Raw genomic sequence first — 16,803 nt, 5'->3', positions numbered from 1 at the left:
CAGATTTTAGTCTGTACTACAAAGCCATAGTGCTCAAGACAGCATGGTACTGGCACAAAAACAGAGACATAGACACTTGGAATCGAATTGAAAACCAAGAAATGAAACTAACATCTTACAACCACCTAATCTTCGATAAACCAAACAAGAACTTACCTTGGGGGAAAGACTCCCTATTCAATAAATGGTGTTGGGAGAACTGGATGTCTACATGTAAAAGACTGAAACTGGACCCACACCTTTCCCCACTCACAAAAATTGATTCAAGATGGATAAAGGACTTAAATTTAAGGCATGAAACAATAAAAATCCTCCAAGAAAGCATAGGAAAAACACTGGAAGATATTGGCCTGGGGGAAGACTTCATGAAGAAGACTGCCATCGCAATTGCAACAACAACAAAAATAAACAAATGGGACTTCATTAAACTGAAAAGCTTCTGTACAGCTAAGGAGACAATAACCAAAGCAAAGAGACAACCTATACAATGGGAAAGGATATTTGCATATTTTCAATCAGACAAAAGCTTGATAACTAGGATCTATAGAGAACTCAAATTAATCCACATGAAAAAAGCCAACAATCCCATATATCAATGGGCAAGAGACATGAATAGAACCTTCTCTAAAGATGACAGACGAATGGTTAACAAAGACATGAAAAAATGTTCATCATCTCTTTATATTAGAGAAATGCAAATCAAAACAACCCTGATATATCATCTAACCCCAGTGAGAATGGCCCACATCACAAAATCTCAAAACTGCAGATGCTGGCGTGGATGTGGAGAGAAGGGAACACTTTTACACTGCTGGTGGGACTGCAAACTAGTACAACCTTTCTGGAAGGAAGTATGGAGAAACCTCCAAGCACTCAAACTAGACCTCCCATTTGATCCGGCAATCCCATTACTGGGCATCTACCCAGAAGGAAAAAAATCCTTTTATCATAAGGACACTTGTATTAGACTGTTTATTGCAGCTCAATTTACAATTGCCAAAATGTGGAAAGAGCCTAAATGCCCACCAACCCAGGAATGGATTAACAAGCTGTGGTATATGTATACCATGGAATACTATTCAGCCATTAAAAAAAAATGGAGACTTTACATCCTTCGTATTAACCTGGATGGAAGTGGAAGACATTATTCTTAGTAAAGCATCACAAGAATGGAGAAGCATGAATCCTATGTACTCAATCTTGATATGAGGACAATTAATGACAATTAAGTTTATGGGGGTGGAAGAAGAAAGAGGGATTGAGGGATGGGGGTGGGGCCTTAGTTCGTGTCACACTTTATGGGGGCAAGACATGATTGCAAGAGGGACTTTACCTAACAATTACAATCAGTGTAACTGACTTATTGTACCCTCAATGAATCCCCAACAATAAAAAAAAAAAAGAAAGAAAAGAAAAGAAATGGGGTCGTTTGTTCTTTTTTTATCAATTAATTTGAAATTCTAGTTATCAGACCTTTGTCGGAATCATAACCTACAAAAATCTTTTTCATTCTAAAGGCTGTCTGTTTGCTTTACTTGCAGTTCCCTTAGCTGTGGAGAAGCTTTTAAGCTTGATCAGATTCCAGTATTATATTTTTGGTGTTGCTTAAATTGACGTGGGGAGTCCTCCTCATAAAATATTTTCCCAGGCCAATATCTTCAAGCATTTCCCCTGCACTCTCTTCTATTATTTTTACAGTTTTGTGTCTTAAATTTAAATCTTTTTATCCAGTGAGAATCAATTTTTATTAGTGGTGAAAGGTGAAGGTCCAGTTTCGGTCTTCCACAGGTCGCCAGCCAGTTCACGCAGCACTATTTGTTAAATAGGGAATCTTTTCCCCAATGTATGTTTTTGTTAGGCTTCTCAAAGATCAAATGACAATATGTGGCTAGGTTCATCTCTAGATTCTCCCATTCTGTTCCATGTAGCTACATCTCTTTTTTTGTGCTGTGTTGATCACTATAGATTTGTGGCATAACCTATAGTCTGGTAATGTGATACCTCCTAATTCATTTTTATTTCTAAGTAACATATTGGCTATTTGAGGTTTTTTCTGATTCCATAGAAAATGAAGTACTATTTTTTAAAGTTCTTTAAAGCATGAGATTGGTGCTTTCATGGTGATTGCATTAAATCTATAGATTGCTTTGGGTAGTATGGACATTTTAACAATGTTGATTCTTCCCAGCCATGAGCATACTATCTTTTTCCATTTGTTAACATCTTCAGCTCTTTCTTTTTTCAGGGTTTCATAATTCTCATTATAGAAATCTTTCACTTCTTTTGTTAGATAAATTCCCAGTTATTTTATCTTGTTTGGTACTGCTGTAAAAGGAATAGAGTCCTTGACTATATTTTTTGCTTGACTGTTGCTGGCATATATAAAAAGCATAGATTTTGAATCCTGAGACACTGCTGTATTCCTTTGTCACTTGTAAAAGCTTTGTAGTTGAGTTCCTGGGGTTTTCCAGGTATAAAAGCATATCATCAGTGAAGAGTGAGAGTTTGACCTCCTCTGACCCCATTTGATACCTTGATCTCTTTCTCTTGCCTGAGCGATGGCTAGGACTTCCATTACTATGTTGTATAGCAGTGGTGACAATAGGCATCCTTGTCTAGTTCCAGATCAAGTAGAAATGTTTTCAATTTTACTCCATTCAATATGATATTAGCTGTGGGTTTGCTGTAGATGGCCTCTATCAGTTTAAGAAAATCCCATCTAAGCCTATTTTTTTAAGTGTGCTAATCATGAAAGGAAGCTGGATGTTATCAAAAGCTTTCTCTTCATCAATTGATAGAATCATATGGTCTTTGTTTTTTATTTTATTTATGTGGTGTATTATACTTATTATATTATACTTATAGATTTATGTATGTTGAACCAACCTTGTAACCCTGGGATAAAACCAACTTGATCATGGTGTATAATTTTTCTGATGTGTCGTTGAATTCTATTGGCTAAGATCTTATTGAATATTTTGCATTGATATTAATATTGGTATAGTTTTCAATCTTAAAGATGTTTTTCAATTTGGGGATCAAGGTGATTTTACTTCATAGAGTGTGTTGGGGAGGATTCCTTCTTTTTCTGTTTTGGAAAAGGTTATATAATATAGGTACTAGTTCCTCTTTGAAGGTTTAGTAGAATTCTAATGTAAAGCCACCTGGTCCCAGACTTTTCTTTTTTGGGAGATTTTATATTGTTGGTGCTATTTCAGTGCTTGATATAGGTCTATTCAAAATTTCTTATTCTTTCTGGTCAACTCTAGGAAGGTGGTGTGCTTCCAGGTATTGGTCCATTTCCTTCAGATTTTCATATTTCTGAGAACAGAGTTTTTTTGTAGTAATCATTGAGGATTTTTTTGAATTTCTGTGGTATCTGTTGCTATTTCTCCTTTATTGTTTCTGATTGACATTATTAGAGATTTTACTTTTCTGTTTCTGGTTAGCCTACCCAAGGGTTTATCAATTTTATTGACCTTTTCAAAGAAACAACTTTTCGTTTCATTGATCTTTTGAATGATTTTTTTGTTTTCAATTTCATTTAATTCTTCTCTCATTTTAGTTATTTCTTTTCTTCTACTGGGTTTTGGGTTGGATTGTTCTTTCCTTTTCAGTTGCTTGAGATGACTTATTAGGTTGTTGACTTTCTCTCTTTCTGTTTTCTTGATGAAGGCTTCTAATGCTGTAAATTCCCCTCTTAGGACTGTAAATTTCCCTCTTAGGACTGCCTTTGCAGTATCCCACAGGTTTTGATAATTTGTGTCTTCATTTTCATTTTATTCCAAAAATTTGATGATTTCCTTCTTAATGTCATCTTTGGCCCAGCTATCATTGGTATCATTCAGCCTAAGTTTATTTAGTTTCTATGACTTTGTTTGAATATGAACATTTCTATTGCTATTGAGTTCAACTTTTATTCCATGATGGTCCAAGAAGATACAAGGAATAATTTCTGCTCATATAAATTTGTTGAGGTTAGACCTGTGTCCTAAGATCAATTTTGGAGATAATCCATGGGCTGATGAGAAGAATGTGTATTCAGTGTTATTAGGATGAAATGTTCTGTAGCTGTCTGTTAAGTCTGTTTGTTCTAGGATCAAGTTTAAGTCCATTATTTCTTTGTTTAGTTTTTTCTTGGAGGATCTATCCAGAACTGACAAAGGGGTGTTAAAATTTCCAACTATTATAGTGCAAGAAGATATCAAATTGTTAATATCTGGTAGGATTTGCTTTATAAATTGAGGAGCATTCAAGTAGGACACATAAATATTAATTATTGAAATCTCTTCATGTTGAGTGTTTCCCTTGACAAATATGTAGTATCCATCCTTGTCTTTCCTTATCTTTGTTGGTTTAAATCCTATTGTATCTGCAAATAAGATTGCAACACCTATTTTTCTCTGATTTCCATTTGCCTATATTATAGATGTCCATCCCTTCACCCTTAGTCTTATTTTATCCTTTGAGGTAAGATGAATCTCATGTATTCAACAGAAACCTGGCCTGAGTTTTTATATCCAGTCAGCCAACCTGTGCCTCTTTAGAGGACAATTTAAGCCATTCACATTAGTTGAGAGAAATGACAGGTATGGTAGTGTTTTGGACATCATGTTTTCCAAAGGTCCAGTGCATATTTTTAATCCTTTCACCATTGTGGATGTTAATTTTTGTTCAATAAATTCTGGGTGAGTTTACTTTGGTCTCAGACCATTGTGCCAGTCATTATGGAAAACAGACCTGAGTATTTCCTGGAGAGCTGGTTTAGTTGTGGCAAATTTCCTCAACATGTTTATGTCAGTAAAGTATTTGATTTCTCCATCACAAATGAAATTCAGTTTAGCTAGATACAGGATCCTGGGCTGTTGGGGTTGGGGCATGTCCACCCCCGGGGCATGGTTCATTAACACCTGTGGATCTGATGCAACCAACTGAAGAAAAATAGAAATGATGAGAGATAAAGAGACAAGACACAGAGAATTTTCAAAGGTGGGAACACAGGGGACCACCGCCCTTGTGTGGGGTTCTGGCAAGTGGCCCCAACTGTCAATTCCATTCAGCTTTTATTGAAAGCTATTTGCTCATTAGCCCAGAGGGTAAGCTGAGGAAGGTAACAAGACATCAGCAGTTTCTTTGAGTGAGTGTATTGGCTCCTATTGTTTCTATAATCGTTAACCTTAAGGGTGAGCAGCCTTGAGAAATCTAGAACCTGAGCCTTGTGTGGGGGCAGCCTCCTGTCTGTGGTCACACACAGATTCCTAATCTCTGCTAGTTCACTGTGGATTAAATGCCACTGGCATCAGTCTCCTCTGAAGAATCAGTAGGAGAGGAGAATTTTCCTCTCATCATCACCACAGAGGATCTTCCTCTGCAATAAGGGACATGAGCTCTGTTACCCATATTTCAGGGCTCAAGTTGTTCCTTAGATCTCTACTCCAGCCAAATACATATCTCCACAAGGCATATTTGCTTTGGCTGTTTCTTAGGGTACTTATGGCCTAGTTAATGTTTCAAGCCAGGCCTTGCACACAGTGTCCTCTGTGGCCATTATTTCTTCAGAGTGTTTACAGACCCAGCAGGGGTGTTAGTAAGCTGTGTCCCCCAACAGACCTGGCTTCTAGGAAAAGCAGGAAACCTGCTCAGATAAGCAATTTAACAGTGGGTGGTTTAAAGGTAAACTAGCCGACTTTTCTTTGTTCCACTTTACTCACCTTATTTTTTTATTTTCCCCTTTTTCTGGGGATTGTTTTCCCTTGCCAAGAATGGGGTCTTCGGTCCTCATTCTGCCTGAACTGGGCTGAAAGTTGTTTTGTTTTAGAATATTGAAGGTTGATAACCATCCTCTTCTGTTTTGAAAAGTTTCAGCTGAAAGATCTCCAGTAATTCTAATATTTCTACCTTTGTAAGTAATGCTTTTCTTACGTTTGATTGCTTGCAGGATCTTCTCCTTCATATTAACTTCGGCAAAGTTAATTATCATGTGTCAGGAGATGCTTTATTTGGATTGAGTCTTGTGCGGGTTCTGAAACTATCTAGCATCTGAATTTCTGTATCTCTTGCAATGCTTGGGAAATTCTCCATAGTATCTTCGAGTATAGTATCTTTGCCTTTAGGACCATCCTCTTCTCCCTCAGGAATTTCTGTAAGTCATATGTTTATTCTTTTGGAATGATCCCACAGCTCTCTCAGAGAATGATCAGTTTTTATTTTCCATTTCTCTGCCTCTTTGAGCACGTGGGATCGTTCAAAGACCTTGTCTTCAATTTCTAATATTCTTTCTTGTACCTGATCAACTCTATTAACTGAGGGATTCAACTTGTTTCAAAGCTCCTCAAATAACTTTTTTCACTTCCTTTAGCTCCACTGTATCTTTTTCATTATGTCCATATCTTTGGTGACTTTGTCTTTGAATTTATTAATTTCTTGAGACAACTTTTGAACTACTCTTTGGATTTCTATTCCATCTTTTCCTCCATTCTATTCATCTTATTTGCCATCCATATTCTGAATTCTATTTCTGACAATTCAGCCATTTTTTCTATGAAAGGCATCTTCTGTTTTATCTCCTTTGTCGTTCCTCAGAGGAGTTGATCTACTCTGATGATTCATATTGCCAGAGTTCTTCTGCTGGTTCTGAGTATTATCTGCAATTTGGCAATTAAAACTGATAGGGTGAGATTGGATTGGAGGCCCCAGGAAGAATTAACTATCATTTTACCAATGAGCTGGGGCTTGAGATTGTCGCTTATGAAGGTCTTACAGAGGTCCCTTTCAGAGCTGCAGCCAGAGACTCTGAGGACCTACTTGGTGATATATCACAAGCTAGCTGTCTTGAAGTCACCCAGACTCTATACAATCGTAAAGAATTGCGGTATTAGGCTAAAATCTCAGCTAGGAAGAGATACAAGCAACTGTAGTGCCCTGTCCCTCACCAGTGACATCTGGAAGAAGAAAATCAGTCCTTTCCCCACTACAAAACAACTACCGTTCAACCTCCGAGGGTGGACAGCCCAGGTCAAGGGTTCTAATCAGATTATCCCAGGCAGTACAATCACTGTTCAACAGAGGAAGTTCAAAGAGTCTCCAGCGACTTGGTAGTAGAAATCGGGTTCTATCCTGCAAACCCAAGGGGATGGAGCCTGGTCCCTCTGGTGAGCTACCACTTCAAAAAAATTCACCCACCAATATCAGAACAGCGCCTCTGCCCATGCACCACCCTGCCACATCCCTCTTCTCCTGTGAGTCCCTCTCTCCTTGCACACACACACACACACACAAACACACACTTCCACTCAAGTCACTGTTTTTGAGCTGTTCCCCAGTGGCCCACACAATGTCCAGGCTTCTCAGGGAATTAGCAAACACTCTGGGCTCTGCAGGGGGCAGACCTTCAGACTGCCAGGTGAGAAGGGAAGGGTGGACTAGGATTCAGAATTGCAAGGAAAATATTTATTGTATTTTATGCTCGACAGGATGATGCCTAGGCTCACAAGTGGGACCTCCCTAGAGAAAAAGGCCAGGTGTTTAGCAGCTCTCTCCCGTGTGGTAAAATGAGACGTCTTTTGTTCCCTCCTCACTTGGGGAGAGCCCACAGCAAGCCTCCCACTTGGTGGTGGGGTCTCTCCTCTTGGTGATGGGCTTTGTACCTGGAATGTATTTTCTTGGATCCTCTTTCTTAGAGTTGTAGCTTGCCTCAGAGAGATGATATGCACTTGTCTATCTTCTCTCTTAGCTCAGATTCCCCACCTTCAGCTTCACTTCATAGATGTCTGTCCAGCATCTCTCCCTCTGGACAGGTGCCTCTGGCAATAGCTGTCTCTAGTTGGCCATCTTCCTTCCTCTTCCAGAATTTGAACAATTTAATTATGATAAGTTATAATGGTGTAGTTTTCTTCATTTGCTTTGGGTTCATTGAACATCATAAATTTATATATCAAATTGGAAATTTTCTAGCTATTATTTTTTCAAATTTTTTCTGCCCTTCTTCCCGCAATGTACAGTAGGCCACTTATAATCTCACAGCTCACTGATGCTTTATTCACTCTTTAAATTATTTTTTATCTTTGTGATTAATTTTTAATAGTTTCTGGGATTGTCTCTAAATTCACTAATCTCCTCTACTTCAATGTATATTGTTTCATTAATAAAATTCAGTATATTTTTTATCTCAGAGATTGTAGTCTTAATATCTAGAAATCTGAACTGAGTACTTGTCTTGGATTTTTTAAACATATAAACAAGAATTGCAGCAACTGTTTTATTGTCCTTATCTGCTGATTCTAAGACCTGTGTCAGTTGTAGGTCAGTGCCTATTGATTGGATATTCTGCTCATTACAAATTCTGTTTTCCTGCTTTTTTTTTTTTTTTTTGCATAGGTGGTACTCATTAATTGGATGCCATACATTGTGAATTTTCTCTTTTCTAATGTTCTTATGTTTTTATATTCTTATAAATCTTGAGCTTTGTTGATTTACTTGGAAGTGATTTTATCTTTTCAAGTACGGCTTCTATGATTTGTTAGGCAGGTCTAGAGTAGTATTTAGTATAAAGCTGATTATTCCCCAGTATTTAAGCAAAACCTTTTTCTCTACTCTATGCACTGTGAATGATGAATGGAAGACCAGACACTATTCTGGGAACTGGTCTGTGTGGTGGGAACAGGTACTATTCAAGGCACTGGTTAAGTGCTGGACAATCGTCACCGCAATCCTTTTCAGTGATTCTTTCCCCAGCTCTCTTGACATGCATGCACTATTCGGTACTCTACTGAAAATTCAAGGAGGACTCACTGCAAATCGGAGTGCACTCTCTCACTATCTCCTTTAGTACTCTGTTGTGCACACTTAGCTACCTTCGTGTCCCTGGACTTTCATCTTCATCTCAACACAGGGAGTCTTCGAGGTCCAACTGGATTCTCCCTCTCTGTACACAGCATAGAAACTCTCCATGGAGTAAGCTGAGGTGATGGCAGAGCTAACCTAATTTCTTTTCTGCATCTCAGGGACTACTGTCTTTCACAGCATTATATTCAGCATCTTGAAGACCACTATTTCATGTGTTTTATTTCTTTTTTTTGGGGGGTGGGGCAGTTATAGTCCATATTTGAATATTAACATATCCAAAATATTATGGCTGATATAGGACTCCCATACCAACAGCAGTGGGCTGAATCTCAAATAACTATGTTTTTTAAAAAACAATAAAATTTTTCTTTCACAACAAACACTAATAAGTAGATCAGTCTATTATTTAATGGAACACTCTAGTTCAATTTAGTAGTTCAGCTAGTACTTAATTGACTGATAATCAAGGAGGCTGATTTTCACTACTGAACTCTGTACGCCCTAAGGTGAAAAATCAAAACATAACATTTATTCCAGAGCAATATAATTGTGATCTAACTGATTATAATGAATTTTAAGTTCAAGGTCCTGCTCTTCAGCCCTTTCTCACCTCACCAATCCTAACCTTAACTCTGTCTTTTATCTTCCATTCATTCTCCAGATAGTCAGTTAAACATCACTTTTTCCAAAACGTTTTCCTTGACCCTGTGAAATAAGTAGATCTCCCAAACTGAATGTCTCTGCAGCACTCTGCACTTACCACATCATAAGATTCATTACATTTTATAGAATTTGTCTCTTTCCTCATGGGCTCTCGGTTTCTGCTTCACTGCTGTGGTCCCCTGTCATGTGATGCCTAATGAGTCCTCTGTTATTTTTCTTAACTGTGTAAATATAAAAGAATAGTCATGAATTTTAGATATATGTTACCAGCTTTTGCTGGTGCATTAATGATACTGTTGAACAAAGTGAAATCTAAGCGATATGGTTATCTTATGATTTTTCTAATCCATGTTTTACATGTCAGTAGTTAAAGCTAAGAAGTGCACTATTTGTTATACTTTTGATCCATCAGATTAACATATATATGGATTTTTTTTTTTTTTTTTTTTTTTTTTTTAGGATGCAGAAGAATATACAGATTTGCCAGTAAGACACAATGAAGATCACATGAATAGTGAACTGGCCAAATGTCTTCCCATTGAACCAAATCCTCACTCCTTCGACAGCCCTCACACCAAAGCACATCTCCTGCTGCAGGCACATCTCAGCCGAGCCATGCTGCCCTGCCCAGATTACGACACTGACACCAAAACAGTCTTGGACCAAGCTCTCAGAGTATGTCAGGTATGAAAGCCATTTGTAATACCTACATAGTCTGCTTCTGTTTCCGTCATTCCCTTTTTGTACTGTTTTAGGGTAAAGTTTATTTGCATTTAACAATTTATTGTAGTGTTATTGAAAAACACCTAGTTAATGACATCAAGAATTTCCAAAGGAAAAGCAAATATCAAAGCAATAAAATGATAGTTTCAGTTTCCCATTCAACCAAATTTTATTAAAGGAAAACTGTGCCAGATACTTTTCTAGACACTGAGCATCCAGTAATAACAAGACAGAGAAGTCCCTGCTGCTGCAGACTTTCACTTAAGATAAGGAAGACTGACAATTAAAAACAGAAGTCAAGAGATAATAACTGTGGGTTTTTAAGGGACAGGGCACAGTGAAGGAGGAAGATGGACAGTACTGTTGTGTGCTATTCTTTATATGGCATTCAGGGACTATCACTGATAAAGTGACATTTTGAAAAGAATTAAGAGGGAGCACCAGAGTTTCTACAGGGATGTATTCCAAACACTAGGAAAAGTAAATGCCAGGGTTCATATGCAGGCACTTACTTGGTATATTCAAGGGATACCAAAGAGGCCACTGTAAAAAAGACAGAAAGGGATGGTTAGAATTGAGATCAGAGAAATGGAAGAGAAGATTGTAGAGAAAGTGGGTCAGATCATATGAGGAGTCTGTAAACCATGGTAAGAATTTTGGATTTTACTCTGAAAGGGAAGCCACTAGAACACTGGTTCACTAGGGGTCATATCAGTTATATCTGTTAGTATTTTCTATAGTAATTAAAACTGAGAAATTCTCAAATACATATTTCTGCATTTAAAGATAACCACAATAGGCTCATATATTAACATAAAGAATATGATTTTTCATTAAAAATAACAATTTTCTAAAACAGTAAAAAATTACTTTTAAGTATATCATTGTTTTAAATTTTGCAAATGTCCTTAATATCCAGCTTAATAGAAGTCAGCTAGATTTATATATCTCTTCTTACAATCAACACAAAATATCTGTTGTAATATATGATGTTTTAGTTGAAGTATATGGGGAAAGTCCAGCTGAAAAGAGAGGTGTTTTTAAAGGGAAGAGTATTTATATAGCTTTTCAGATATTTGTGGATATTCTTCTTTGATTGTATACCAAAACTTAACTAGTCTTTTTTCAAATGTGAAATTGGAATCCATGTCAATGAGCTTTTCATATTGTGCATGCTTTAGGTCTGGCTAAGCAAAACATGATGGTGGTTAGTCTAGGTTAGTATGGGTAAGATTGATGAGAATTGGTTGGTTCCTGAATATTTTTCTAAGGCATACTAACAGAATCTGCTACTGGATTGGACAAGGGCTTGTAGAAAAAGCAAAGAGCCAAAGATGATTTTACGGCTTTTCTCCAGAGGAGGATGGATGTAGCTAATATATACTGGAAGATGATTGTGAGAGCAACAGGTTTTGGCGGGGGAAAAACACTTAAGTGATTGAGATTATGAGGATTTTGATTTTCTACATTATACCTTTTTTTTGATATTTCTGAAATATAAAATAAGTCTTAAAATTTTCAAAGGATGTAAGGTGTTTTTGAAGGTGGAGTAAATTAGGCTATGAAGATATATGTACAAGAATATACATTATAGCCTTACTTGCACAATTAAAAATATAGAAATAACCCAACTATCTTTCAGGTTATACAACACTCCAAAACATTACAATTCCGTTTTTGAATTCTGTCTATGTACAATGTCTATATATGTGAACATATACCTAGGGAGAAGATCCAGAATAGCATCCATCAAAAGATTAGTGGTACCCGCATCTCTACATAGCAGAATTTAGGGTGATTTTTAATTTCTTCTTTATTCTTTTCTAAAGTGTTGAATGTTTTAAAATAAACCTCCAACATTTTTATTATTAAAAAATAATAATTTTACTACTTTTAAAAACAGAAATGTTTTATAAAATTGAATAAGCTCAAGCCATCAGAAATTAGAAAGGAAGTAAGGTTATAATAGACACATAAATTTTTTTGGCACCCTTTTGTTACTAACACATGGTTTACTTCTCTAGGAAGATGATTTGCCACTCCTTATTAGTCACACCTCACAAACTTTAGGTTAAAGGTCCTAAAGTTTAGGCTGTGGCCCTGAATGCTCATTTGTGCTTCCTATAACTCTTTTTTCTTTCTCAAATACTGACTTATTAATGAACTCTGGAGTCAAAAAGGTTGGAGAGAAGTTGTGGAAAAATTATATTTTTATTGTGGATTGTTTTTCAGCACTTAGTCAATGATAATCCCATAGATGTATAACAATATAAATAAGAAACTTCTAAGGGAATCTGTTTCTAAATTTACTATAAGGGAAAAGGATTCAGTCCGGTACTTTTAGCTTCTATTAGATATTTTATTGGAAGGCTACATTTTTTCTTTTTACTGCTTTTGATCTTTGTAAATACACTCTGAGGAGAAATAGTTTCCTCTTTAATTATAAAAGTAGTATAGTTTGTTATAGATAATTTAGAAAAGCAACACACTAAAGTTATTCATAGTCATTACATCAATACCCACATATTAGGCTGTTTTCTTTTTTCAGTTAATTTTTAATTTTTTAAATTCAAACCTTGAAACAATTTCAGAGTCATAAGAAGTGTGTAAAATCCATATACCCCTTTCCCAGCCTTCCCTAATTTAACATCCTACCTCAGGATTGATCCAATCCTATTATCTACAGACCTCATTCAAATTTTGTCAATATGAATTTTATCTCTTTCTCAGTTTTAATATCCAAGTCTAGTATCCCACGTTGCCTTTAGCTGTCATATCTTCTTATTCCGTTGTCTTTCCTGGCACTTTGGAAGAGTATTGCTAGGCATTTATTTGGTAGAGTTGTCCCCCAGTTTGGATTTAGCTGAAGTTTCCTCATAATTACAGTCAAGTTACCTGTTTTCGGCAAGAATACTACAGCAGTGAAGGCTTACAATGTAGATGTGTGGCATTTTTGATGACATTAACTTTGTACTTTGAGTAGTGTCTGCCAATTTTCTTCACTCTAAGTTTCTTTTTTTTCTTCTTTAGTAATTGATAAGTACCTGTGGGAGAATACTTTGACATTATGTAAATATCCTATTTCTTGTCATACTTTCCTCCATCATTTTCAGCATACATTGGTGATATTTTCCTGAAATAATTATTATTATTGTAAGTTTTTTGTTTCCACTATTCCTGGAATTTTTACTATGAGAAAGAACTTTCCCTTCCACCCCCATCCCACCCTCCCCCCCCCAGTTTATTTATTTCATTCAATAACCTATACTTATTTTTTATAAGTATAGGTTAATGGATGCTTGTTGCATTCTATTAGATAAAATGCATTGCTCTCATTATTTATTTTGCTTCCCAGATTTTGCCAGGGTCAGCCATTGAGAGTCTCTGTAGCTAGTAACTGCAGCCCTCCACTGTTTCTTGAACACTCCCTTGCATTCCAGCATCTTATACTTTCCCTGCCCTAGCCCTGGAATTAGCCAATTTTTATAAAAATCCCTGATTTCCTTTTATTAAAGACTGGTTTTAGAGTCTACCATCTTGATGCCTGATGCAACTTGGGTGTCTTTGCTTCTAGGCCCTCTCAATGGATAAAGCAAGAATATAAATATATATACAAAGACATCTATCTCTATTGGTGTATCTATCTGTGTGTATATAAAAACTATATTTATCATTCTGATACCTCCCATTTCAATCTAACATCAAAGAGTTCATTCTCATCTTCCCCTCTTTTTTAATTTATAACTGCATTTTCTAGCTGTGTGAGATACCAAACTCTCATTTATTAAATATATTTACTTTGATCCTCAGTCCTAGAGTACTCATGATATAGTTTTTGAATTATTAACCCTTCTGCAAATAGCAGATGTACTTGCTAGAGTATAATAATTGTGTACAGTTCTTTTTTACTGTTAGAGTCTTTCTTTGTACATTTTATACACACACACTTGCGCTCTCCCTTTTTTCTTGTATGAATTTTGTTGTGTTATTATATAACCTTTTTAATTTAATAATTTACAGTGTTAAATATTGTTCTTAAATATAATTTCTAGTGGCTACACCATACTCATCCATATCAAATATTGTAATTTATTTAATGAGTTCCCTGTTATTAGATAATTATACATGCAGTGTTCCTGTATTGTAAGTTACAAACATTAGTTTTGACAATCTTAAATGTTTGACTTGGCTTTTTAGGAGCCACCTAAAAATAAACTCAAGTGTAAAGAGATGACAAAGAGCTTCATATTATAAATCCTGTCATTCCTGCAATTTCTTTGCAAGATTATGATAAAAGTAAACAAGCAGGGAAAAAACTAAAGTTGCCAGTGGAAAACATGGAAAGTAAATCAAGAGCTCATAAAATTTTCTGTAACTGGCCATTCTAATTTTGTACCTTGTTATTTTCATTTGACACATGGATACTATGGGCCTTAGAAAGTATTGGTTTAAGCTGTTTTCCAAGCTGCAGCTCTGCTGACTGATAGAAGATTATACTACCATTGGACATCAGCATGACCTTGTGGTCTTTGGATAGAAATCGGTGCCACCAGTTCTGACTGTAAATTGTTCTGCTGTTTTAGTATAAGGCCTTAAGTCACATAATCCCCTTCGTATCTAAGTAAAAATAACACCTTACAAGAGTTGTAATGAGCTGATGTTTATAAGGAAAACAACAATTTGAGGACTCAAAGTCAGGTCTATCTTAATAAACTATTTCTTTTATTTTATAGAAGTATGCCTGCCTTCTCTCTGAGCCAGCTTTTAGATTATGAAAACTCCACTGTGTTGACTATCCCGGCAGTAAAAGTATTTCTCCTGGAAAGCCTGCTTTCCTTCTCCTATGTCATTTCAAATTATGAATCAAGGACATTTGTCTCATTTTTTTTTTTTTTTGGTTTGAGGTATTTTTGTCATGGTTCTTTTTAATTTTTTACTGTTTCTATCATTTTCATTTCTATCCTCCCCAGCAAAAGTAAAAGTAAAAATTACTGTACATCCCTCAACTATAAAAACCTGCATAAGATGTTCTAATTTGTAAATTATATAATTTTGGAAAAGATTACTGTTGTCCTTTTCCTTTGAAATCCTCCTGATGATGTTAACTATCAAATGTGGTAAATGACGTGATAGCCTTTCTGTGGTAAATGTACTGAAGAAAGCTTTATGTTAGCTCTTATAGGAAAAGTACAAATAAAAAAAATTAAAGTGACTTGCCTTAATTTTCCAAATTTGATGTCAAAATTAGAACTGATGATAAGTGTCTAGTGTTTTGAGTAGCTCTCTGCCTCACTATTTTATCAAAGGACAAAGAAATTGGTGTTCAGACGAGTTAAATAACTTTGTTGGTTGAGGGTCATTTGTTGAGGTAGTCTGTGCTGAAACCAAATAGATACTTCAGAACTTTTGTTTGTTGACATTGTTCTTATACATCTTTTTCCAGTGGATTTTCGTAGAGAAGTAATTTCAAGACTTTTATTCTTGCTCAAATATCTCTAATCCTTTATAAAAAGTGCCATAAGTCTTTAAGCATCTAAATACAATACTAAAGCAAATAGTATGAGAGTGCATGTTTCTATTATAGTCACTCCCGCTAGCTCCTATCTGGTATTCGCATCAAAACTTCCCTGTAAATGAGGTTTTAGGGTTTTTTTCGTGGTTTTTATACAAAAAGAAAAACCATGGCTTGTGGAGCCAACTCCACTGAGAACCAGAGGGCTATGTGATTCAGAGTTTAATCGTGTTGTCAATTTACTGAGTTAATTTAGGAAGTTTTTTTCAGAAGTACTAGAGGACATTGCTTAGAAGGTTCATGAGTAAGGCAAAAAGTTGTAAGTAAAAAAAAGAAAAGAAAAGAAAAAAGAGGGGGTGAGAATAAGAAGTAGTAGAGGACAGATTTTCCCATCAGCTAATGTCATCAACCTTACATTTTCATAGATCAAAAACTTGTTTATTTTAAAATTTATTTTAAAAGATGTTAGCAATAACATCCTTAAAGACTATAAGAAAAATGATACTAGTATATGAAAGGAGAACTCACACATATGCATGCGCACACCTGCACATGCTGAAACATGACAGTGTACACTAGTATGTGAAAAGAGAACCCACTCACACGCCTGTACACGCTGAAACATGGCAGTGTACATTAGTATGTGAAAGGAGAACCCACTCACACACACATGCATGCGCACGCCTGCACATGCTGAAACGTGACAGTGTACACTAGTATGTGAAAAGAGAACCCACTCACACACCTGTACACGCTGAAACATGGCAGTGTACATTAGTATGTGAAAGGAGAACCCACTCACACACACATGCATGTGCACGCCTGCACATGCTGAAACGTGACAGTGTACACTAGTATGTGAAAAGAGAACCCACTCACACGCCTGTACACGCTGAAACATGGCAGTGTACATTAGTATGTGAAAGGAGAACCCACTCACACACACATGCATGCGCATGCCTACACACGCTGAACGTGACAGTGTACACTAGTATGTGAAAAGAGAACCCACTCACACACACGCATATGCACACCTGCACATGCTGAAACGTGACAGTGTA

At 36.2% G+C, this 16,803-nt stretch overlaps 1 protein-coding gene across 2 annotated transcripts in view; it reads left to right on the top strand.

Moving 5' to 3' along the window:
* Nucleotides 1-16,803, top strand: part of ASCC3 (activating signal cointegrator 1 complex subunit 3) — a 402,050-nt gene that overhangs the window by 361,415 nt on the left and 23,832 nt on the right. Inside the window, exons 37-38 of one of the 2 annotated variants that reach the window (XM_053590401.1) lie at nt 9,967-10,191; nt 14,964-15,022. In XM_053590401.1, coding sequence (XP_053446376.1) covers nt 9,967-10,191; nt 14,964-15,005 — 267 coding nt within the window. In that variant the 3' untranslated portion in view covers nt 15,006-15,022. Of the gene's footprint in view, nt 1-9,966; nt 10,192-14,963; nt 15,023-16,803 lie in introns of those variants that run through there. The other variant, XM_053590400.1, reaches the window with a different exon arrangement.

Source organism: Nycticebus coucang, chromosome 5 (assembly GCF_027406575.1).
Source record: "Nycticebus coucang isolate mNycCou1 chromosome 5, mNycCou1.pri, whole genome shotgun sequence".
In the NCBI taxonomy this organism is placed as follows: Eukaryota; Metazoa; Chordata; class Mammalia; order Primates; family Lorisidae; genus Nycticebus; species Nycticebus coucang.
The sequence above is the reverse complement of the archived record's forward strand: the minus strand, read 5'-3'. Positions and strand labels throughout refer to the sequence as shown.